The sequence below is a fragment of the Oikopleura dioica genome, chromosome 1, assembly GCF_907165135.1.
Source record: "Oikopleura dioica chromosome 1, OKI2018_I68_1.0, whole genome shotgun sequence".
Lineage (NCBI taxonomy): Eukaryota > Metazoa > Chordata > Appendicularia > Copelata > Oikopleuridae > Oikopleura > Oikopleura dioica.
The window spans coordinates 14,265,444-14,289,083 of record NC_137291.1 but is presented as its reverse complement, the minus strand read 5'-3'; the positions used below and the strand labels follow the sequence as shown (position 1 = coordinate 14,289,083).

The 23,640-nt window shown below is 41.0% G+C and overlaps 3 protein-coding genes across 3 annotated transcripts; 2 read left to right on the top strand and 1 right to left on the bottom strand.

Annotated features, from left to right (window-relative positions):
- The first annotated feature begins 3,825 nt into the window (after window positions 1–3,825).
- On the top strand, window positions 3,826–15,975 carry LOC145695483 (uncharacterized). Its single transcript, XM_081772465.1, has 18 exons — window positions 3,826–3,862; window positions 3,946–4,072; window positions 4,890–4,990; window positions 5,054–5,159; window positions 10,991–11,375; window positions 11,416–11,522; window positions 11,777–12,065; window positions 12,111–12,248; window positions 12,292–12,626; window positions 12,839–13,084; window positions 13,248–13,356; window positions 13,395–13,490; window positions 13,870–14,064; window positions 14,277–14,423; window positions 14,696–14,851; window positions 14,917–15,356; window positions 15,434–15,666; window positions 15,709–15,975. Exons 1-18 carry the CDS (start codon window positions 3,855–3,857, stop codon window positions 15,902–15,904), a joined length of 3,414 nt encoding a protein of 1,137 aa, XP_081628591.1. The 5' UTR covers window positions 3,826–3,854; the 3' UTR covers window positions 15,905–15,975.
- A 69-nt stretch (window positions 15,976–16,044) lies between these two features.
- LOC145695502 (CD63 antigen-like) lies at window positions 16,045–18,125 on the bottom strand. Its single transcript, XM_081772487.1, has 6 exons — window positions 17,815–18,125; window positions 17,469–17,599; window positions 17,170–17,326; window positions 16,611–16,704; window positions 16,391–16,545; window positions 16,045–16,336 (listed from the first exon to the last, which is right to left on the bottom strand). The coding sequence occupies exons 1-6, from the start codon at window positions 17,941–17,943 to the stop codon at window positions 16,193–16,195; spliced, it is 810 nt and encodes a 269-aa protein (XP_081628613.1). The 5' UTR covers window positions 17,944–18,125; the 3' UTR covers window positions 16,045–16,192.
- An 834-nt stretch (window positions 18,126–18,959) lies between these two features.
- LOC145695511 (uncharacterized) lies at window positions 18,960–23,627 on the top strand. The gene is made up of 3 exons (XM_081772495.1): window positions 18,960–19,107; window positions 19,693–19,877; window positions 23,463–23,627. The coding sequence occupies exons 1-3, from the start codon at window positions 19,062–19,064 to the stop codon at window positions 23,487–23,489; spliced, it is 258 nt and encodes an 85-aa protein (XP_081628621.1). The 5' UTR covers window positions 18,960–19,061; the 3' UTR covers window positions 23,490–23,627.
- Window positions 23,628–23,640: the final 13 nt, after the last annotated feature.

Here is a 23,640-nt window from a genome sequence, read left to right as displayed (position 1 = left end):
GATCGTTGGAATTATAGGTTTTTACGGCTGATAAGCGGGGAGAGAAGAAAGTAATTATGAATTCTCTATTATCATTTAATCTTTTAATAGAACTTTAATTGAAAGCCGCGCAGCGGCTTTTCTAAAAGAAGCCGCGAAACGGCTTCGACACAATGTCCATTTCCTTATCTATTTTGCTTTTTTGGCTCGAAAATGTAATAAAGCCGCGATTTTGGCAGATTTGTTAAATGAAGCTAATGTACTCAAAAAATCAGTGTTCAGGGTGTTGATGCAGGGAAAGTGAGGCTAGTTTGTCGATTTGCACGGTTGTTTATACATTGTCATTAATTTGAACCGGTCGGTTAGAGCTGGCGGTGATGGCCGCGGCCGCAGCAAATCAGGCGATTTCTGCTTGACTGCTGGATTAACGCACCACATAGTTGCGTGGGAGCCCCAGATTTAATGCACATGCAAATGCAAGGCGCCTTTCTAAACCCAAACAATTACAACAAATCTGTTTCCAACAAATAACATGATTATTTGAATTAAATTCCAAAAAATTTTTATTCTAGCAAAGAAATTTAGCTTTTATTTATTTTATTCATAATTTTTATCATTAAATTATTTCATTTTTCGACAAGGGATAAAATTTTCGACTGTATTGCCTCGAATTTAAACGGAATCAGGGTGCAATGCAAGTAGGTGACATGAATTGGCGGGCGGGCACTCGATGTGGAGATGGAAATATGGGAGCTGCTTCGAGTGGCGGTTTGGATTAATTCAGCGGCGGTGTTGGACTCGCCAAGGAAGCACGTTGCGTCTTCTAGGCACTGTTTATCATTTTTACTGACATTAACCGGCCAGAAATTCAGCCCAGTGCATTTTATACACACCCTTCTAATGTTTAAAAGTTTAAAACAAACACCGTTTTTTCATTTTTATTTTTTTCTAAAAAAAGAAGAGAATCCGGGTTTCTGATTGGCGGTAACGACGATTTAAAGAAACAGCCAATCAAACTTGTCTATTTGCTATTCTGACCAATAGAGAGCCAATTTGACCAATTTATTGGTCAGAAAAGCAAATAGACGAATTTGATTGGCTGTTTCTGTAAATCGTCGTTACGGCTAATCAGATACACAAATTTTCTTTTTTCAAGAAAAAGTGCCCCAGTCATCAGATTCGCTAATAATCGCCGAAGAAGTGATTCGCAGCCCGAGAAAAGTCGTCCAAAAGATCACCAAATGTGAAGTTCTACGTTTCCGCCGAGAAAATTAATCAGCTTCTAGCTCTCCCAAAATATCTCAAAATAAGCAGCTTAGCATTTGAAGAGAGTTGGAACTCTCTTTTTTGATCGTCGTTAAATTTAATCTGTTAACAGTTCGGGTAAATATTATCGGGAAAGGCCAGCTACCGGGTCACCTTAATTGACTAAGGAGGAATCAGCGGCGGCATTCCTACCCTAAAACTTCTACTAGCTTTTTTCGTAAATTTTTATTTAATAAGGGATATCGCTTTTAGATCGCTTTTGAATTCTTTGAATTCTCTCTTCAAAATAGAGGATATTTGTCGATCTTGATGTTTTTGATGATCTAAGATCTTTGGTCATAATAGTATCTTGATCTTATCTCTTAAAAATTCAAAAGCTTTTTTGATCAAACACATCACCTTTGATCGAAAATCAGGAAGTTGATAGCTTCCAGATGTTAAACCAGATGTATTTTCAGGGCATAAATAGCAAAACCGACCAGTGAAATCTCACAATCATAAATTATGATTCATAAAATGATTCAAAAATGAAAAAATAAAGCAGAAAAAGAGTATTTTTACTTTCTTTTTGCTTGATCTTCTCCATAGGAAATAACGAATTATAACGCCTCATCCGAATGCAAGAGCAACAAGAAAATGAATTTTACTGTTTAAAGATTTATCTTGATCCGGACTCTCGATTTCTTCTTGATACTTTGATTTAATAAAAATAAAAAAGAAATTATCTACGTATGATTTTCCGCCTCGCGTTAAGGGTAGTGACCACAGAAATGGATAGAATGCATGCGCTTGTGGTTCGCATGTTTCATTGTTGGTAACATCTCTCATCTTGCATTCGCAAAATAGCTGACAATTAAAGTCCTAACAAAACATCCTCAGCTCAGCCTCAATGTCGCGAAGCCCATAGCGGGGGTCTGAGCGTTAAAAAAAACTGAGCAGCAAGGAAATTAAAGAAAAGTAATAATGAAATTATTCAATTGATTCTTGAGCGAAATATTTAGGGTCGAGCTATTTACATGAAAACACTTGGTTAATTACTGAAGGAGAGATGTTCGCGTCAGATTTGATAATTGCATTCTACGGATTTTCGATTATTGGAGCTTTTAATTTATAAGTTTTTCAGTAAAAATTGAAAGTAGACTATATTTGACCTAACTTCAAGCTAACATATCTCCAGAATTGTCCTCTGGTAATCCCTGGTAACGGAGAAATAAGGGTATCAGTCCTTTATGAATCGTAATTCGCATGTCTTTTTTATACCCTTACTTAAGTTGCTATCTCAAATAAGGGTGTAAAAAGACTAGCGCATTTCGACTCATAAAGGAGTGATACCCTTATTTCTCCCTTACGAGGGACAATTAGTAGCTTATGATCCAACTTAAACGGCTTTTACCTCCTTAATTTGGCTTGAATATAAATATAACAGGCCAAAGTTAAATTGTCTCTTCACACCAAAACGTAAGCATCAAACAAACAGAGCTGCTCCAAGTTGAAATTCACCTGCTAGTTATTTATATTTATTATTGATGCCGGACACCGGAACGAGCCATCTGTCAAATAATGCGGCTTTAGACTTGGACCCCCCTCTTAAAAGTTTGCAAATTATGATAATCGACCCAAACGCGGCAAATTTTGTACAAAAAACAAGCCGAATATTAAATATTTATGCTAATTTGATGGTCATTTTTAGGAACGTAATCTTTTTCGCGAAAGAATTTTCGAAAAATCTTTCTGGGAAAATAACGCTCTTGAAAATTAACCGAGCAACACGACTGATTACCAATTTTTTTTTCAGAACTAGCGGAGTAGCGAGGTCAGAATTGCTAAGTTTTATAAACATGTCGTTCCCAAAAGAACAAAAAATAAAAATAAGCAAGTGGAATTTTTTATTAGAATGAAATGCTCCAGTTCGAAAGGACGGTCTTTCTCCGAGCCACAAGAAAGGACCTGACGCGTGACCTTTCTTCTTGCGTGGGGAGGCGGGAAAAGGTTAAGGATTAATCAGTGAGACATCGACTATCGGACAGGCTCTCTTTCATTTGAACCTAACATTAGCTGCTTTTTCGCCCGTTTCCGGTCCATGGGTTCAAATAAATAGACCTCTAAACGCCTGGTCTCGGCAATCTGTAACGAAAACCTGAGTCAGGGTTCAAAAGATCTGAAAAGAAAAGCCGCGCAGCGGCTTTTTAAAAAAACGAAGCCGCGAAGCGGCTTCGCCAGAGATCAAAAGCTGGTCAAAATGGTAATCTTGCGAAGCCGCTTCGCGGCTTCGTTTTTTAAAAAGCCGCTATGCGGCTTTTCTTTTCAGATCTTTCAAACCCTGACTCAGGTTTTCACACAGGTTGCTGAATCCTGCTAAACGCCTGAGTCAGGGTAGCTCCTCTAAACTTCAACTTTGCTAAATCATCATAATTATGACTCATAATTATGATTGAAAGAGAAAATGAAACGTTTGAGTAGCTAAAACAGATTGATTAGCAATTCCTTACAAATTGGATTTGAACATCAAATTTCGTCTAAACAAGTGCCGCAAGAAAGATGCATCGGTTACGCGATTAGGAAACTCAGAGACGGTGTTCATTCCAGCCGCCGTCAGCCTGCTGGAGAAGATGAAGCTAAGGGATCCCAGAAAGAAAAATAGAGAGATGTTTCTAGAGAGGATAGAAATGAAGAGGGAATTCGGGAATCTTTATAAAAGCTTTTCGGGGGAGCTGTGGCATTCCTGGCGCACTCTGCCAGATGTGGCATGTTAGACATTTTCGATGAGGGCGATCCTACTGTCAATTTTGATGGAACTCCCACAATTAATCGACCCATGACTTTTCAGGTCAATGGTGAATAAGAGAAGCTCAAACAGACAGGCCTAGTCGAGGAGCCAATCAAAATCTTCTTTACAAATTTTCCACCAATAAGAAACGCTCTTTTCGGCAGTCATTTTTCAAGAAATAAATGACGGGTACTAAATTGTGCCGTCTTGTGCCCCCCTACGCCGCTTTGTGCCGCCCCACGCCGCCGTATGCCGCCCTGTGCCGCCTAGCGCCGCCCGGTCGGAAAAGCGCATGCCGGCAAAAGGCGGCGTTAGGCGGCACAAGGCGGTATAATTCAGTACCCTCCAAATAAATCGTGTTGAAATTCGAAAGAAGCGTTAAGAAACGCAAAGCTAGATCGTTTTCTTCGTTGATCTTATTTAGTAAACTCGGCGATTAAATGATTTTTGAAATTACTCGTCTAGCATACTTCGCTACTTTAGTCTGACCGCATTATGACACTCGGCAAAAGTCTCCTGAGAATGTTCAAAAATAAAAAGGATGACTGCTCGTTAACCTGTTTGCCGACAAGCGGCCAGGTGAGAGACGAATAAGAAAAGGAGGCCGTTTTGGTGCGTTCAGCGAAATCGGCATTTTTCGCAGTCTTAGTATTAGAAGCTGTCATAATAAAGAAACTAGTTCTCAAGAATTTGATAATTTGTTTTGACACTAGAAAGTCTATTTTTTGAGCTGAGCTGTTTAAAAAAAGGCTTCTTATTGGTCGAAAAAGCAAATAGACAAGTTTGATTGGCTGTTTTAATAAATCGTCGTCTCGGCCAATCAGAATCGCGGATTTTCTTTTTTCTCCAATCAAAAACGCTTATTCACTCAAAACAGGAAAAACTCAATGTAAAAGCAACCCTCCTCGCCTGGAGTGATTTCAAAACGAAAGCAGATGAGCCAGAAGACGAATCAAATCGGGGCCAGTTCGACTCAGGAATGGCGATTAAATTTTGTTTATTCTCGTCATGAGGGCATAAATATGGACGCCTCAAAACAGGGCTTAGCTGGGAGGAGCTCAAGAAAAATCAGAAGAAAGGAGCGTGTGGCGCCCAACTTGCGCCTAATCAATTGCTTGATGATGCCATTTCCTTCAGTTTCGCCAGCGTAAATACCCTAGAAGCCCTTTTTTCAGAGCCTTACTCAGGTTTTCCGCACAGGTTTTTGAGCTCCACGAAGTCCACGTGCGCTTTTATTGAAAAAAACACTCTCAAGCGAGCTAGAAATTAAAACGAATTTTTCCACGGCGGGTTTGATCACGTGTAAAAACCTTTGAATAATAAAGAGTATGATCCGGAGTGGGGACAGGTAACTGTCACTCGGCAGTATCATTATCTTTCCGATGTTTTTCAATTTTCCCCCGCTGAGTCAACCTTATCATCAAAAGGACACGGACTCGTAATTCTTGAACACGTTTTTTGCCGACGCAACTTGAAGTGGATTTCCAAAACCAAGACTTTCCGATCAAAAACTTGATTCAGCGATTTTCGAAGTAGAGCAGCTCGATTTTCTACGTAAGATTTAACTCCTCGCTTTCCAAAGTTTATCCCGTCCGAGCTCAAACAGCAAAACAAGTGATCCTCATTTATTTTCCCCCATTTGGCCCATCAGGGATTAACCACGTTAGTATGGAAATTTACAACTGGCGGTGGCTATTTACGGGTAAAATAGATTTATTTTGCGAGAGATTTGCGCCGCGCCGAGTGCCCGAATTGCCAAAACAAGGATCGGCGATTTACCTCTGCTCCCAATATTTACACTTTATGTGCTCCTGTTTGGACAATTTGAACCTATTTAGAAACGTATGCCGCAGAAACAAAAAGTTCACAATCGCTGCATACACAGGCACTTTTAAAAAAGAGTAACTTTCAGGCTAGCACACTAAGGGTTAACTTTAACCTGTACAGTGTACACCTGCCTCAATGGGTTAAGGCGCTCGATTGAAGGTAAGAAATAGAAAAGCCGCTTGCGGCTTTGAGCGAAAGAAAGTACAAAAGCCGCGCGAAGCGCGGCTTCAGTACTGCGTACTCAAAGCCGCAAGCGGCTTTTCGATTTCTTACCTTCAATCGAGCGCCTTAACCCATTGAGGCAGGTTTACTTTAACCTGTACAGTGTTTACCTCCTGCTGCTTTGTTTCTTGAAAAAGCCGCGATGCGACTTCTCATTCGGCGTTTTTAGACCCTGACTCAGGTTTTCCTCAAAGGTTGCTGACCTCAGCACGTGGACAAAAACACACTGATGGAATGTTAAATGTTCTGGGTCAAAAATGAATAGGGGTTATTAGCAGGGCTCCCTTTTGAGAGAGAAAAAGTGGGTTGATAGGTAGAATGCGGAAACGGACGAGCAGGGCATTGAAAGGTTGCAATTTTACGGACGAGAGAGAACGTATAACAAGCTACACATTATGCGGTTTAGAATCCGGCGGCAAATTTATCCTCTCAAAATTGAAATTCTCTCAAATTGGATTTTTGTCGGTTAGAATGTTCATTCAAATTCAGTTGTAAAAGAAGAGCATTTTATTATGAAAGAAATTTTAACAATTAAATAATTTTTTTTTTAATTTTAAGCTTAAAATGATTCTTTATTGAGTGAAAGAATTGATATCTGATCGACAGAAAAATTGAGTGGATCGCATTTTTCTTCCTTCGGGAAATCATCTTCTCTCAATTTCTGAAAACACGTGACCGCGAATTCAAATTTTAAAAAAGTGACTCTAGCTTACTTCGAGTTTTGAGAAGTCTCTCAGCAGTTTGGCTTGAAAGTACTTTTCCATGTATTTTTCATCGCTTTGCTTTTCCAATCCAGTTCGTGCTCAGCTGTACTCATGCTCAAAAAGAGGGTGAGGGTTAACAAAATTTTGAATTTCATCATTTTTTCGAATAAAAACGGTTTCTTCGCTCTTTTTATATGTCGAAGAAAAGCATTCCGACTTGACAAAAAATCTTCATTTGTCGATTTTTGGTTTGTTAAATGTGTGTTTTCAATATTTTCCGTCGATTCTGCCGGCTTTTCTATCAAAATAGACGATAAAAAGTCAATTAAAAAAATGGTCTGTGGGAAAAAATGCCGCGAAAAAACTCGATTCTTGAAAAAGATTCCAGAAGTCTTGCAATTTAGCGATTTGCAATTTGCGAATTGGAAAAATGTCCGCCGTAAAATATTTTCAAACATTGCAAACTACGATTATTACGCCATGCTTTGGGAAAAAAGAGCTGAAAAAGTTTGCACTTAGCGCATCCTGTACTTCCATCGGCGATTTTAGAAGGTTCAGGGAATTGAAAAGAGGATATTTACATTCTCAAATTAGCCAAAAAAGGAGGCCACTCCCGATATTTTAGAAGTGTCCAGGAAAGGGCCACCAGCTTGCACGAAAATCCGCCTCGCACCCTCTTTATAAAATAAATGATAAACTAACTAATCAAGAATCGCTAATTGGCGCTGCTTCCAAAGTTCGCTTCTTTTTCATTAAAAATCATAAAAAGATTATTTTACGCTATAAATAATTTTATTTAAAGAAAAATTTATAAAAATTATTATTTTAAGGACCCCCGTCAACAATTTTCGAAAAATCTATTTTCGGAATCTCATAATTTTGACCCCGGAAATGGATTCTACAGGTCAAAAAACGATTTTGAGGCTTCATTTTTTGGGGGTCTATCTCGACTCTAATACCCTCAAAATCGCGTTTGAAAATTGGACTTTTGACGAAAAATGACGAAAAAGTCCCAATTTTGCTGAAATTTCAGATTTTCGTTGGTCAAAAAGTGGTCAGAACAAGTTTTTATGACGTATTGAACTTCTAGGCACACTAAGAAGCCAAAATATGGTTGTTTTGAAATTTTCGATTTTTTGAAGAAATTTGTTGACGGGGGGGGTCCTTAAATTATTTTTTTAAATAATTCAAAAAATTAATAAATAAAACTTTTTTATTTATTCAATTTTTTTTTTAATATTTTTAAAAAATAATTTTAATTGTTGATAATTTTAAAAAATATTCTTATTTTTTTTTTCATTTGAGATTTTAGATGTCAATTTCTAAAAAATTTTTGAAGTCCTGAATCGGATTTGTGCGCGGAGAATCGCCGCGTTCAGATAAGTTCAAATTAAGTTGGTAGTTCCGTCAAGCGAGCTTCCTTCTTATTCATTTCCCGTCGTTTTGAGTTTTGACTGGCAATGACAGTAGTCGGTTTTCACGTTGGATTGAGGCTGGCTGAGATTATTGAGAGGATAATTTGCGACTCTCGAGGGCGGAGCTTATCTCGCTCTAATCCCGTATTAAAAAAATAGTTGCTCAATACTCCGTATTCTCCGCTTGTTTTCATTCTAGCGCCCTGTGTGCCTGCAACTGACCTCCTACAGTTTTACATCTAGCCAGCTAGAAATTAAGCGACGTGAGAAACATGAGAAGCACTTGTAATTATGTCACAAGATATTTTCAAACAAACATGAAATTTGTCAATTTCCAGATGGAAAATTAATAAGTTGGGCTACAGGGTTGGAAAATAAATCAACATTGCAGAACAACGTGAATAGTCACGTGATAAGACTGTAAGAAGACATCATGGTAGCTACAGTCTGTGATGCTAGAATAGCCAAAAACTGAGAGGTACGGGGTCCTGAGAGGTTTCCTCCTCTCTGATTGGCTTAGACGAAAGATACAGGCTTTTGATTGGCTGAGACAGAAAATACTGGCTTCTGATTGGCTTAGACAAAAGATACCGGCTTCTGATTGGCTAAGACAAAAGATGGAGGATTTTGATTGGCTGAGACAGAAAATACCGGCATCTGATTGGCTCATAGAGCCCCATAGCCCCTCAGCGGCCCAAGAACTTCAAGATGATATTTACAATATCACATTTTTTGAGACTTGTTTTTAGTTTCATTTAAAATTAATGAGCTTCTGCAGAAAAAGAATTTATCACAATTGTCAATTGCGGTTTCGGAAATTGAGCCTTACATGATTTTTATACACTGTCCAGTTCTTGGACCGCTCGACCTCAAAACAACTAAAACAAAGGACCTTTCTTTAGTTTAATTCGCAGATTCAAGCTCGCTTCCCGTTAAATTTACATCATCACAGCGCAGCCACAGTTTAAGATTAATGACGAGCGCGGCAAAAAACTGAACAAGTCAATGACTAAAATCAGAGTCAGGGCGAAGCCGACCCGAAGAGAGGCCAATCCCGTTCATTCTTTTCAATCAGAGTAAATGCGAAGCCGACCCGAAGGGGAGGCCGCGCCTTCATTCCTTTCAATCAGAGTCAGGGCGAAGCCAACCCGAAGGAGGCCACGCCCGTTCATTCTTTTAAATCAGAGTAAGGGCGAAGCCGACCCGAAGGCGAGGCCAATCCCGTTCATTCTTTTAAATCAGAGTAAGGGCGAAGCCTAACCGTCGCCTGGCACTTAGTGGCTGAATACGGCAATAACTAGCCAATCATGGCTTTAAATTTTATATGTATTTATATTTTTAATATAAGTCTTCCAGCAGCTTTTCTTCCACCAGAGGAGCTTCGGGTCGGCTTCGCCCTTACTCTGATTGAAAAGAATGAACGGGATTGGCGTCCCCTTCGGATTGGCTTCGCCCTTACTCTGATTTAAAAGAATGAACGGGCGTGGCCTCCCTTCGGGTCGGCTTCGCCCTGAGTCTGATTGAAAGGAATGAAGGCGCGGCCTCCCTTCGGGTCGGCTTCGCATTTACTCTGATTGAAAAGAATGAACGGGATTGGCCTCCCTTCGGGTCGGCTTCGCTTTGAGTCTGATTGAAAAGTATGAACTGTCATATGAACTAAAGTGATCGAGTTTTGCCAATTGTGGCAAGGCTTTTTATTTATTTTTTCTAAATATTGGCTTACGAGCAGTCGGTTTTTCAGTTGGCGGGTCCTCCGGGAGGTCATCCGGCAAAAGTAGCTAAATGCGGCTTATTAGACAATATTTAGCCAATCCAGGCTTTATATTTGTATTTTTATTTTTAAAAATTGGTCTTCCAGCAGCTTTTCTTCCAGCAGAGGGTCCTCCGGGAGGTCCTCCGGCACTTAGTTGCTGAATACGGCAATTACTAGCCAATCATGGCTTTAAATTTTATTTGTATTTATATATTTTAATATTAGTCTTCCAGCAGCTTTTCTTCCAGCAGAGGAGTCCTCAGGGAGGTCCTCCGGCACTTAGTGGCCGAATACGGCAGTAATTCGGGCTCGAGTCCGGGGCAACCCCCTACTTCCATCGGTAGGTTGCCTTTATCAAAAGTAAGTGATTTTGTCATTTTGAGATATTTGCCGGTCAACCAGCTGGTGAAGACGTGGTCCGATTTTGACGATTTTGGCCGGGACATGTAGCCCTGCTCACGACGATCAATTCTAGATGCTAACCATGCATGTGCGATATGCATGACCGGAGAAATCGCGTAGCCCGCAATTGACCTAATTAGACCTTTAGGGGGCGCCCGCGCGCCACTCGTGACGTCACCGATGATAAGACCAGCATTTTCTGGACCAGTTTTTCACGCTCTTTCAAATGAGCACAAAAAAAGGGGGTGTTAGAAAAAATTTTTGAACGAGTTATTTGAAATCGTCCATGTTTTTCCGCGAACATCTGTCCGTGGAGGCTTGCGAGGCTCCGTTGGGTAATGGATTGAATTTATGTCTGACCTGATCCACTTGTTCCAATATTGTTTTAATCGGCGGCGAGGCTCAATCCAACTGGATCAAAAATTTCTTCGCCGAAGCAGAAAACGACTTGAAAAAGAAAATCGCCGCGCGAGACGTTGTTTTTTCATCTCTCTTTTTTCTACATTTGATTTTTTTCAAAAGAAAAGAATTCCAAGGACCAGTTCTTTTGTTACTCCGAACTAGAACTACTTATATGCGTGTAATTCTCGTTCCACTGGCTTCAAAAATTTCAAATATTCAAAAAATAATCCGATTGAAACTTTTACTTTTTTAGCTTCGCGACAGATCGCTAGAAGAACCCGACTACTTCCAACAATTCGTCGACATGGGCCGCTTGGAAGCTGAAGCAGGCAACTTTCCTTCCCTCGCCGCGATCGTCGTCAAGAACAATGGCAAAAAGTGGCTTTGCTCCGGCTCTGTTTTGAGCGAAAACTGGATCGTCACAAGCGCCAGTTGCGTGCTCAAAGAAGGCTGGGACTTTGCCGACGCGCAGATCAAAGCTGCTCCCGGAGTTGTCCGCCTTTCCGATTACAATGAAAAATTATTGGCTGTTGTGGATCTTCAGGTGCACCCGGACTTTGACTTCCCAAAGAAAGACATTGCTCTGGTCAAAACTCAAGTAGCCATGGACTTTGCTAGAGCTGAGCCTCTCCAACCAGGTGAGCCAAAATGGCATTTCCGCTCCTTATCCTTTTCCAGCTTGTTTTGGAAATGAAGGCTCTCATGCTAGTTGCTTCCCTACTACGACCGTTTGCGCGTCCGTAGGACTCAATAGAAATGGAAAAGCAGTTGTTAGACCGGTTCAGGAAAACGGGTTAAACGGAGCGAAATAACACTCGACAAAAAAATGACACCAACAGGTTAATTCAAACAATAATTCGATTACCGATCACTCGCTCATTTCAAAAGAAACAACTCTAGTATAAATATTTTCATCAATGTTTTTTCTTTCGCCTTACAATTAGTACGGTATTTCGAAAAACCATTATTGCTACTAGAAAATTGAGTCTAGCGATAATTCGATTTTTTAAAAACAAGAACTTGTTGACCCAAATTCAAGTCGATGCATTTTTCAAAGTGCAAAAACGAGTTTGAAGATGAAAGTATCGACCCTCTTTATTTTGGCAGCTACTTTACCTGCGCTGGGAGCCGCGAAATTACGGAAAACAAGATTTGTGACTGGCGACCAGGCGGGGCGATGCTCTACTGTCGCCGGCCAGATGGACCTTGGATCGTCTCTGGAATCGAGTCGCTTCCAGAATCGTGCTCAAGAAAGGGAGAAGAAGTAAAACGACCGGCTTTGTTCAGCACGATCGAGAGCTCTTCGGATTGGCTCATGACGACAGCAGGTTAGATTAGAAAGCTCAGCAAAGTTTTGAAGGTAAACATTTTAGGAATGGTTTCGGACATTCACCCTTACATCTGCGGACGTGAAAGGGGCGATATCACAATGTCGCAGGCGGCGGACAAGTGCGGCCGTCCGGTTTACGACCACACTGAAGGGCTACTCGAAAAAGTGTCGAAGAAAAATGGTAGGACAGCTCTCGCTCGTTCTGTAAATAAAAATGGTTCTAGCGCCCGCCGACTGGTACGAAATGATGAAAGAAGTCTACGAGACCCACCCCGAGTTCAAAAACAAAAAGAATAAATTCGCCAACCGCGCGGCGAAAAATGACAAGGTCGATTTGACAGACGCCGGCTTCGAGAACATCGATGCGGAGGAAGAATTGGTCTTTGAGGCTGATCTCACGCCGCGCTTCCACAATAACACCAAAGATATTGTTTCTGGCTTTGGCAGATCCAGGGGGCCAAAGTTTCAATCTAAACCGCTTGATCTGGATCCGAGCGAGGAAGATGGATTCTGGAATAAGCTTTCCAATTCCGATATTCAGCAGTTAGAAGAAAACCAGGTATTTTTCGCAAAAAAAATTTTCAAAAAATTAAAAAAAAATACATTCAGAAAAATTTCAAAAAATTTTCAAAAAAATTTCAAAAAAATTTCAAAAAAATTTCAAAAAAATTTCAAAAAAAATTCAAAAAAATTTCAAAAAATTTTTAAAAAAATTTAAAAAATTTTCTAAATGATAAAGAAACTACTACTCAACATAATACCCCTTACTAGGGCAAAGACAACCGATTCGTATTCGATCCACCAGTAATGATGGGCCGAGTCATCGGCGGAAACGACGCTCAGCCCCACTCGTGGCCTTGGCAAATCTTCCTCTCCTTCGACGAGTGGGATTGCGGCGCAATCATGATCCACCCAACCTGGCTTCTCACCGCTGCGCACTGCATCCCAGGCCAGAAATGGAAAGGCCGCTCGGGTCAGCTTATGGCTGGACTCGCCATACTGAATAAGGAAATGGTCGTTTTGAATACAAAGAGCCCCTTTTCCAAGGGCGATTATCATCTATTCCGAGTCCTTCTAGTTCTTGTTGAATAATTTTTTACATTTTGAGTGTACGCGCAAACTTTGACAATTCTGAATTCGTCAAAAAATGATGATGACCGTCTTAAAAAAGTCGGGAGAGCGAGTAGCGGACTTGGACGACGAGGAGTTACGAACAATTGGATTTGAAAGGGAAGAAGCTGAGCGAGCAGAGCAGGCAGCGACCGAACAGAATTTATACAACTTCAAAGGTTGATTTTTATCGCTTCTATAATTGTTACTCTTTCAGTTATCTTCGGCCTCCACAATCTGGAAAGGCCAAAAGGAGCGCGAATCGCTTCCCTGTCACAGAACTATGTCACTGTTCACCCCAACTTCCACAAGCCTCGGTTTTTAAGTGGAGACGTACTTTTAGGTGCAACGTATGATTACTAAATAGCGCCTCTTTTGTATGATTCTTGCTGAGCTTATCGAAAAAAGCGACCTTTCCTCATCCCGGATTTTTACTTTTTTCAAAGATACTTAGGATTAATTATTGCGTTATGGATAAAAACAACTGCTATCTCGAGTCAAGATTCGACATTAAACTCGCGAAAGAGGATTCGTTTTTATTTTTCCTTCGAAAAATTCGAAAATTCGAAAATTCGAAAAATTCGAAAAATTTGAAAATTCGAAAAACTCGAAAATTCGAAAAAATCGAAAATTCGAAAAATTCGAAAATTTTTGTTCGAAAAATTTCAAAAGTTCCAAAACCGAGAAATAGCCGACTCCTTACAACAACGACATCGCCTTGGTCCGCCTTCGAGTTCCACTTCAGTTCGACGATAAGACGTCACCAGCTTGTCTTCCTTCTCAAGAAACTTGTCTTCCGGATAACACTCAGTGCGTCGTCTCTGGCTGGGGCAACACCAACCGTGATTCTTCAGCCGATTCTGACTATCCCGCTGTTTTGCAAGAAGGAACGGGTTAGCTAGCGTTGATTATTGCGCGATAATCAACGATTCTCCTCGCGATTAATTCTAGCGATCTTCAAGTGACGGGAAAATAACTACTGTCTAACAATTTTAATCAAAAAGCCGTGTCGAACATGTTGGCTTTCTTGTTTTTTGAGTTTTGATAAGAGATAATTTCGGCTCAAATCGAATCGAATTGAAGCTAAACTCCGTGTAAGCACCTGTCAACATCCTCAACAATGATTTCTGCGCAAACCCGGACCCGTGGGAGGAAGGCAACTTCAAGAACCTCTACTACAGAAAAATGTACAGTCACAACATGGTCTGCGCCGGTCATGAGAAAGGATTCATGGACGCTTGTCAGGATCAGAGAATGAGAATTATTATGACGCTAGAATCATGATTTAATTAGCGCCTCGCTCATTGAGAGAGCATTGGATTTGACACCTGATTAGATTAGAAGATTAAACAGAAGCCCCCGCGCCTTGACGCGGAAAAAATAATAAAGAAAAAAATCCTCGAAAGGCGACGTTTTTTTTTCTAGCGCCAGTTTTAGTTCACGGTTTGGTGAGTGCGCAGCGCGGATAATTAGAAATGACACTTGAGAAGCATCAAGTTCTTGATCTCGATGAAAAGGGCGATTCAGGAGGACCACTTTCCTGCCGCATATCCGAAGACGGACCCTGGATCGCCTATGGCATCGTCTCTTGGGGAGTCGGCTGTGGCTACTTCCGCCGCCCGGGCGTGTACACGCGCGTCTCCAACTACGAGGAGTGGATCCATCAGCTTACAGGTTAGATGATCTTGCAAAGAGCATTAACCACTTGGAAATTCAAAAATTAAATTTTTTTAAAACAGGACTCAAGTCGAACGTTAAACCTTGGGATTTCCGATCTGATGGGACTGCTACTTGTGGCCTTTTCGACTCGACCCATTCTGTCGCACTGAAGACCAAAACTACCACGACCACAACCACGACCACAACCACAACCACAACAACAACAACTACCACTACAACGACTACAACTACCACAACGACAACTACAACAACAACGACGACAACGACGACGACGACAACGATTCCCGAACGAAAGAAAAAGAAGAAGAACAAAAAAGGAAAGAAACAAGCCAAAAAGGACAAGAAGAAAAACAAGAAGAACAAGAAGCTTCAACCATCAAATCCGACCTCCCTGGTGTCTGGAACCTGCGAGAGCATCATGCCCGAAGAGGGAACGATCTTTTCAAAGAGCTACGGAAATAACTTGAATTGTTGCTGGTGCTGGCGCGCGCGCAACGAGGTATGGAGTTATAAATACTTTCCTCGAAGAACAATCAATTTGTTCCTCTTCCAAAAATAAATTATTTCTTGAATTAGGGAGAAATCGCAGTTATGGCCGTTGGAGAAATCAAACTCGACGCTGCCAAGGACTGCAAGGCCGATGGAGAATTCGTCGAAATCAAAGAAATCAACGCGAAAGGCAAGCAGAATGTGCTAACCATTTGTGGCAAGAAGGACGGGACAGCGAAGGGAAAACCGCCTCAGTGGATTACCAGCTCGCAGATTTGCGTTCAAATCAGATCCAACAGCATGGACCAGGGCAAAAAGAGGTAGTCGAAGAGGTAGCTCCCGCTCTTTCAAAACTGTTGTAGGGTGTTGAAGCTCGCTGGAGGTTTGATCGCGAAGGAGAAATTCAAAGTCAAGCGAGAAAAAATCCTCATGAAGGGCTTTGGCCGCTCCAGGTCAAGAAAAACGCTCGTGGAGGAAGTTCTAGCGACGAGAAGCGCCGCCCAGTGCCGTTTGTTGACCAACGAGATTTCTGGCAAACAGATCCAACTCGATCTTTAATTTAAAAATTTTAAATCAATTCAATACATTTTTCTTCAGAATTAAAAATAAAACATTGAACTTTTTGGTGAGATTTTTTTACATTTTTTATGACTACTGGTAGCAATCTTTTTCTATAAAAAGCAATTGCGACTTTTTTGACTTTTTGACTGTGACTTGATAATGTTTGTTTTTGGAGGATCTCTAATTCATGTTTCTGTTTTGGAATCGTGGAAGAAAAATTGATTTTAGTTTGTTGTTTGTCTATTTTCATTTTTCATATTTGAAGATGAGTTTGTTTTGAAGCAATTAGGCGTAATAGCCGTATGCCGAGAAGCCACCTTCGCTCTTGACCAGGTAGCAGGCGAAAACGACGCCGATGAGCTCTAGAACTGCGATTCCAGCGGCCAGGCCGGCGATCATTCCGATGTGGTCGATCAGCCAGTTCGCGACCTAAAGTTTTACTGCTTTAGAAACTGTCTACAAGGAGGAGCAGCAAAGACTTACGCCGTCAGCACAGCCTTGATCGCTTCCGGCAGGTCTAAGGGCGTCCGTAGCGTTTTTCACGTTGTAAGAAAGACCACAGTTCTCCGCGGCGGTGACGCAGCAAGAATCGGGAACAGGGTACTCTGTGTTCAGCGTCGTTCCGTTCGGGTCCCAGCCTAAACAAGAGAAGAAGTTGAACTGGGTTTTGTGAAGAATAAGGAGAAATGACGATAGTAAGTACCGTTTGCGCTGGCCCAAGTGAGGAATGTCTCGCCATGGCCCGTCGCGTTTGACCAATCTCTGTAGTGGTCCACGCCGCAGCAGTCGAAAGATTTCTAAAAGCGAGGTTTCGCGAAATTTGCGAAAAATTTAAACACTACTACAAGTGGCTACGTATTAGAAGAAAGCGAAAAATACAACAACTTAAGCTTAGCTACTAGTAAAGTAATCGTGCATTTTGAAAAATTCAGTTCCACGCAACAAAAAAGGAAAGTTGTTAAAGATTTTACTGTCAGCACTGAAGATTTCACAAATGTCACGAATGTCAAGAATGTCACGATTTTTCTGAAAATGTCACGAAAAAGAAACATGTTTTTCTGACATTCGTGACATTTGTGAAATTCGTGACATTTCTGACAGTAATGACATTTTCGGTCAGTACTGAAAATGTCACGAATGTCACGAAAGTCACGAATGTCACAATTTCGCTGAAAATGCCACGAAAAAGAAACATGTTTTCGTGACATTCGTGACAATCGTGACATTTTCAGCACTGTCGGATTTTACTGAATATTTTCTACCTGAATGGTATTCCAGGAATTTTGAATAGCAGTCTCGTTCCAGCTGTCCATCGCATCAAAAGCGAAGGTTTTGATTGAATTGCTCACTTCATCTTTTTGCACAAATCCGTAAATCGCTGCGGAAAGCTCCAGGAGAAAAAGGACCAAAAGAATCACGCTTGAAAATTTTAACTTTTGAACGAAGAGAATTAAATTAGCAATTATCTTTTGAGGATGAAAAATTGAAGATGAAAGATGCAATGTGTTTTGAGAATAAACGTTGTCGTGAAAGTAGATTAGGTTTTAATGGCTCTATTAACCTGTAGGTAGTTGTCATGCAAACATTTTCCTTGAGTGTGCCAAAATAGCCGAAGAACGAGAGCAAAAATATGAAAGCGCCGAGACAGAGGATAAATATTGCGATTCCTTGGAACGTGTCTGATGCCACATCCTTAATTAATTTCATCAATTAACAATTATCGATAGAGGAGAAATTAATTAATTATATTTTTTTCTGGGCTAAGTTTTAAGGGCATAAATTATGCCTCATAATACAGTTTTAGCTTAAGGGTACTACCTTTGATTTCCGCAACTTCACCATTTCGGAAATCGAAGGTAGTACCCTTAAGTTCATTTAAAAAGGTATCTTTTTCGATGAATTCTTACGCTGAAATTGTTAACTTGGTGGTAGATGTAACCGCCGACACCTAACATGGCAAGGCCGAGGATGAAAAATATCAAATTCATAATGTTGAGTATCCATTTGATACAGCTCGCAGATGTAGACTCTGCCATTTTTCTCAATTTCTTCGCGAAAATCGGATTAACTTATCAAATCACTTTCGTTCTAACACTTTTTGGCGAATTCTGACTCAGCTTGGCAGTTTTTTTCGAAAGGCAAAGATTGATTTTTCGCAACTTTTTTTCTTCTTTCGAAAAGCATCACTAACTCAACAACATTCACGATGACACTCTGAGTTGATGAACTTTTACCGCATCTGAAAATTTGGCCATGTGTTGGCCTGTTTAGCATTATCCCAATGCGCGTACGGGGTAATGCTAAGTAACTGCATCTGCGCAAACATGCTTCTAGTAAGAGGTTCAGCCCGTTTCCAAAATCCCAAAAGCGAAACTACCGCCCGTCATTTTATTATTGGCTTCCAATAAACTCTTCCCTCGCTTTTTCTTCTATAGAAGTACCCTCGCAAAACTGCATGCCAAATGAAATTATTCGACCTTTTTCATTAATCAAAATGTAATATTTTCATCAAAGAAGCTTAAAATTTAGCCATAAAATGACTTTTTGGCCTATTTTTTAACATTGAGTTGGTCAAAATTTTTGACTCAAAATTAGGTCAATTTATTTATGAACAAAAATTTATCGATATTTGACGAACAAATTGGTCAAAAGGACCAAATAAGTTAATTAAAAAATCTTAAATTTTAGCCCAAAAAGTCAAATTTGACCAAAAAGATGGTAAAAACGAATGACCAAGTTAAACTTTACCAATTCAAAAAAATGGCATGTCATAACATTCCAAAAAGACATAACAACTAAAAAACTGAAAAACTTCCAAACAACTTTCATCATTTTTCCCCTTCCATGATTCGATCCGCGTGTCTCGTGATCACGCCCTGTCTTTTTCAAAACGGCTTAATTTCTTTCGCGTTTATTTGCGCTAATTCGATATTTCTCCAGTCTAGCCGCCTTCTATCGTTGATTGTCGTGACGATTTCACAAAAATCACGGTGGGAATAAAAGGAGCCGGCCTGGGAGCGTCGTTCTCATTTTCCCGTTTTCTGCTGAAATCAGCGAAAACAGACATAGACAGCGGGAGGAGCATAACAACACTGTCTGCGAGAGCGGGAGAAAAGGACGCTTCTGCCAGCGGCTCAACTCAGTCGGGTCAGAGATGTCATCCACCGATGAGCTCGCCAAGTTCAATTCACTTACCAAAGGTAAAGAAAACTTCGATTTATTAAATAATTTATGAAAAATAGAGGGATCTTTTTGATAAAAAATGAAGGAAATAAAAATAAAATATTTTATAAAAATAATCAAATTTTCGCGCTTTTGTTCATGATAACTCATGATAACTCAATTGCCCTTTACTTACTACCATTTGTACTATTCCAGCTTTTCAATTAGTTTAATTAACATTAATTGTCGAACAAGAACACCTATTGTAAAAACATGTTAGTTCCGCTAGAACTTGATCAATTCTATCAATTCTAAATACGGTATTCTGAAAAAAGACATGCGAGAGATGCTGGAGTAGGAAAAAATGTATTTTGAGACAACACTGGGGTTAGCTGGGCGCATTAGACGGTTCATAAAATTTCGAATTTGCAATTTGTAATTATGATTCTGCGAATAACGAATAAGAGGCTATAAATACTAGACAACCACCTACATGGAAGACTGTTCCATGAACGTCGTAGATCTAACGGTGGTGGTCCTAATCGTGTCTCGTGGCAGATATGGGTTAATCATCTTAACCCGCTTCACGTAGCCTATCAACCAGTCCATAATTTTCCTTTCAGAAGAGCGACTAATGTCGTCCACGCGAATCCGCGCCAAATATCCGCAAAAAGTGCCGATCGTTCTTCACCGCAGCGCTGGAAATACCGCCGTTCCAGAGCTCAATCGTTTCCGATATTTGGTGCCTTCGGACTTGCGCGTCTCTGAGCTCATCACAGTGATCCGACGAAACATCAAAGACCCAAAGGTACCAGTACTTTTCCTTTTGCCTGAACGGAGGGAGCGGAAACCGCAAATAAAAGCCCCCTTCGGCGGAGTGGGTTAACCTAGGTGCCAACACGTAAACTCATCCCTTTTATTAATCATGGAGTTCGACACCTCTATTTGTTCCTTGGAATGAGTAGATTCCAAATCTTTAAAAAAAAATAAGGTTTGTGACGTTTTTCTCTAGAAAATTGACGAAAATCTAATTTTCGCCGGAGGATTTCGACAAGTTTGTTAAATAATCCTAGCCCGAGGGCAAAACGAATGTGCCCAATGAAAAGAGGACCCTTTTTTACCCTAGAATCCCTCAAAAAATCTTGACGACATTCTTCACGAAGATCAGAATCGACGATTGAGAATTTCTTCTTGTTGTTTTTCTTCTTGAAGAGCCGGCGCTCTCCACCACCGGAAACAAGGCTTGACGGTACGCTAGAAAACCCTTTTAACCCCTAATCTCTAGAATGGTATTTACCTGGTGCAATGAGAACCTTTTCCGCCATCTTCCTCCAAGTACTCTTCTTTGTCAGCACTCGTGCACGCCAAAGCGTCTCCTCCCGGGTCTCAGCCAACCGAATCTTCTCCAACGAGCCTTCCGGAATCTCTTTGGCGGTGGTCATTTGGGCAATAAGCCGCGAAAAATTCAAGGAAAAGGGCATTTTTTTCTCTTTTTCGTCCTCTCTCTCTTTTCTCTGATCAGCAACTGAGAGATTTTCAGAATTTTCCTGACTTTTATAGACGACAATGACTCATTACCAAATCTAGAAGAGAAAGAACAGCATTCTACAAAAATTATTGGATGATAAACCTAAACGAACAGCCCACGACATTGTCCTACAAGATCGAACCAAGAACATCAAAGCCTCGTCCTTCCAGTAAGGTTCTTCCATGACCTCAAAGTCCTCCTTCATGAGCGCAAGAGAAAGCTCAACCATTCCTCCTCAGTCCTCCGGTATGACCTTCAAAAGAATTTCTTCCATGACCTCAACGTCCTTCTAAACGAGCGTTACATCTTTCCCATAAAGGTCTTCAATTACGATCAAGTCCTCCAGTGTGAGCACAAAATCCTTCTAAATAACTTTTCCCATAACCTCAGAGTCCTCCATAAAGACTTAGGCATCCTAGAAGCTCTTCCCTTCTCGAGAAACTCCATGATGAATTTTATTGATGCCTGTCATTGGCCCATATTTGTCTAATTCAAGTCTTGATTTTCATCTATATTTGGCGCTGTTTTATCCAAGTTGAAGCTAATTCTCAGCCACATTTGGCGCTATTTCATACATCTTTGAACTTATTCTAGGCCACATTTGACGCTATTTCATACATCTTTGAACTTATTCTAGGCCACATTTGGCGCTATTTCATACATCTTTGAACTTATTCTAAGCAATATTTGGCGCTGTTTCGTTTATAATTTTACTGATTCAAAGCCAAATATGGCGACTTACCGTTCGAAATTTTACAAGAAGCAATTGATAAGCTATTCTAAGTCGGGGGCTTCGCCCCCGCACCCCCATCAAAGAAATCTGTTATCCTCGGGGGCTTCGCCCCCAAGACCCCCGTCATTCCAAACTATACGAAGGTGAGGCTTCGCGGCGCAGCCGCTCAGCCTCCTCCCCGGAGGTCCCTGCGGGCCCTCCGGGAATCAAATATTTTCGTCCATGGACTCTCGTTTCTGACCATGGTGTGGGTATAAATTTTTGTTTCCTGCGTTTCCGGTAAGAGTAAGGATATTTGAGTATGATTAAAGATTTTCAAGGTTTTTCACAAATTTTTAGGCAGAATGCGTTGAATTTGATATCAGTGGATCCACCGCAAAAAAAGGAAAGAAAATAAAACACAATTTAACCACCCGGTTAGCTCTGAACCAGGCGGTTCAAAGCGTTTTTCTGCTTTTTAGAAAGCTGTAACAGGACTTTTGTCGGGTGGGTTGGCAGGACTGTGCTGACTGAAAAAGAGCCTCACCAAAACAGATCTTAGAATCAGTCCACAGTGTCAGCTTAAACAAACAAAGCACTTCTTTCGGCGATCATAACCTTGAGTTGAAAAATTCTAGCACTCAACAAACACAGCTGAATTCAAAGAATAAATGAATTGGCCCCGAACCTGACTGGAATGAATGTGTTTAAATGGCCTCCCCTTCGGGTCGGCTTGGCCCCGTCCCTGACTGGAATGAATGTGTTTGAATGGCCTCCCTACGGGTCGGCTTGGCCCCGTCTCTGACTGAATTGAATGTGTCTGAATGACCTCCACTACCGGTCGGCTTGGCCCCGTCTCTGACTGAATTTAATGTGCTTGACTGTATGTATTGCATAAATTGAACTGACCTCTCTTCGGCTCGGCTTGGATTCGTTACTGAATGTATTGGATGAATCGAACGGGCCTCCCCTTCGGGTCGGTTTCGCCCCTACCTGACTGTATTGATTGAAACAAATTGCGTCCCAGCAGACTGATTGAAGGTAAAAATTGGCCGGGTATGTTTGGAAACGTGACTGACTTTATTGAATGAATGGAAATGGCGCCTTCTTTGGCTCTATTGCTGAATGTATTGCATATATCGAATTGTTGTTGTTGTTTGACATTTCTGTTTTTTTGTCTTCCAGGAGTTTGTCTTCCACCAGAGGGGTCCTCCGGGAGGTCCTCCGGCCAAAGCCGACCAAATTTGGCCATAGAATCCTGACCAATTGCCACGTATGGTCATTTACAATATTTCTTTTGTATTGGTCTTCCAGCAGTTTGTCTTCCACCAGAGAGGTCCTCCGGGAGGTCCTCCGGCCAAAGCCGACCAAATTCGGCCATAGAATCTTGACCTATGGCCATGTATGGTCATTTACAATATTTTTTGTATTGGTCTTCCAGGAGTTTGTCTTCCACCAGAGGGGTCCTCCGGGAGGTCCTCCGGTCAAAGCCGACTAAATTTGACCAAACTTGGCCAAATCTGAGTATCGGCCATTAATAACTTTTTTGTGTTGGTCTTCCAGCAGCATGTTGGTCTTCCAGAAGGAGGTCCTCCGGCTCTTCAAGAAGAAAAACAACAAGAAGAAATTCTCAATCGTCGATTCTGATCTTCGTGAAGAATGTCGTCAAGATTTTTTGAGGGATTCTAGGGTAAAAAAGGGTCCTCTTTTCATTGGGCACATTCGTTTTGCCCTCGGGCTAGGATTATTTAACAAACTTGTCGAAATCCTCCGGCGAAAATTAGATTTTCGTCAATTTTCTAGAGAAAAACGTCACAAACCTTATTTTTTTTTAAAGATTTGGAATCTACTCATTCCAAGGAACAAATAGAGGTGTCGAACTCCATGATTAATAAAAGGGATGAGTTTACGTGTTGGCACCTAGGTTAACCTGATGATTGCGCGGTTAATTTCAACAATAAAGCGCCAGTTGTTTTCCGCGGGTATCATTTTTTGATATGGTATCGCGGTGCACCACTCTATCCAAACTGCTCTTTTCCGTGAGCGCGGAAGTTTCTATTGCATTGGCGCCAATGTCGTTAAATGATACAACGCGCTCGAATTTTAGAAAAAGGAAAATTTAAAGAGGGTTCAAGTAAAAGCTAAAATTCTAGTTCGACGAGTCAAAAGCGCTCTTTTGATCGTCAACGAGCAAATGCCTTCGTCGACCCAGACTGTTGCCGAGCTGGACCAGCTCTTCAAAAACGAAGACGGATTCTTATACATGAACTACTCTGGTGAAAATACCTTTGGTGCCTGCTAGATGCTAACGAAACAGAAGAAAAGCAACAA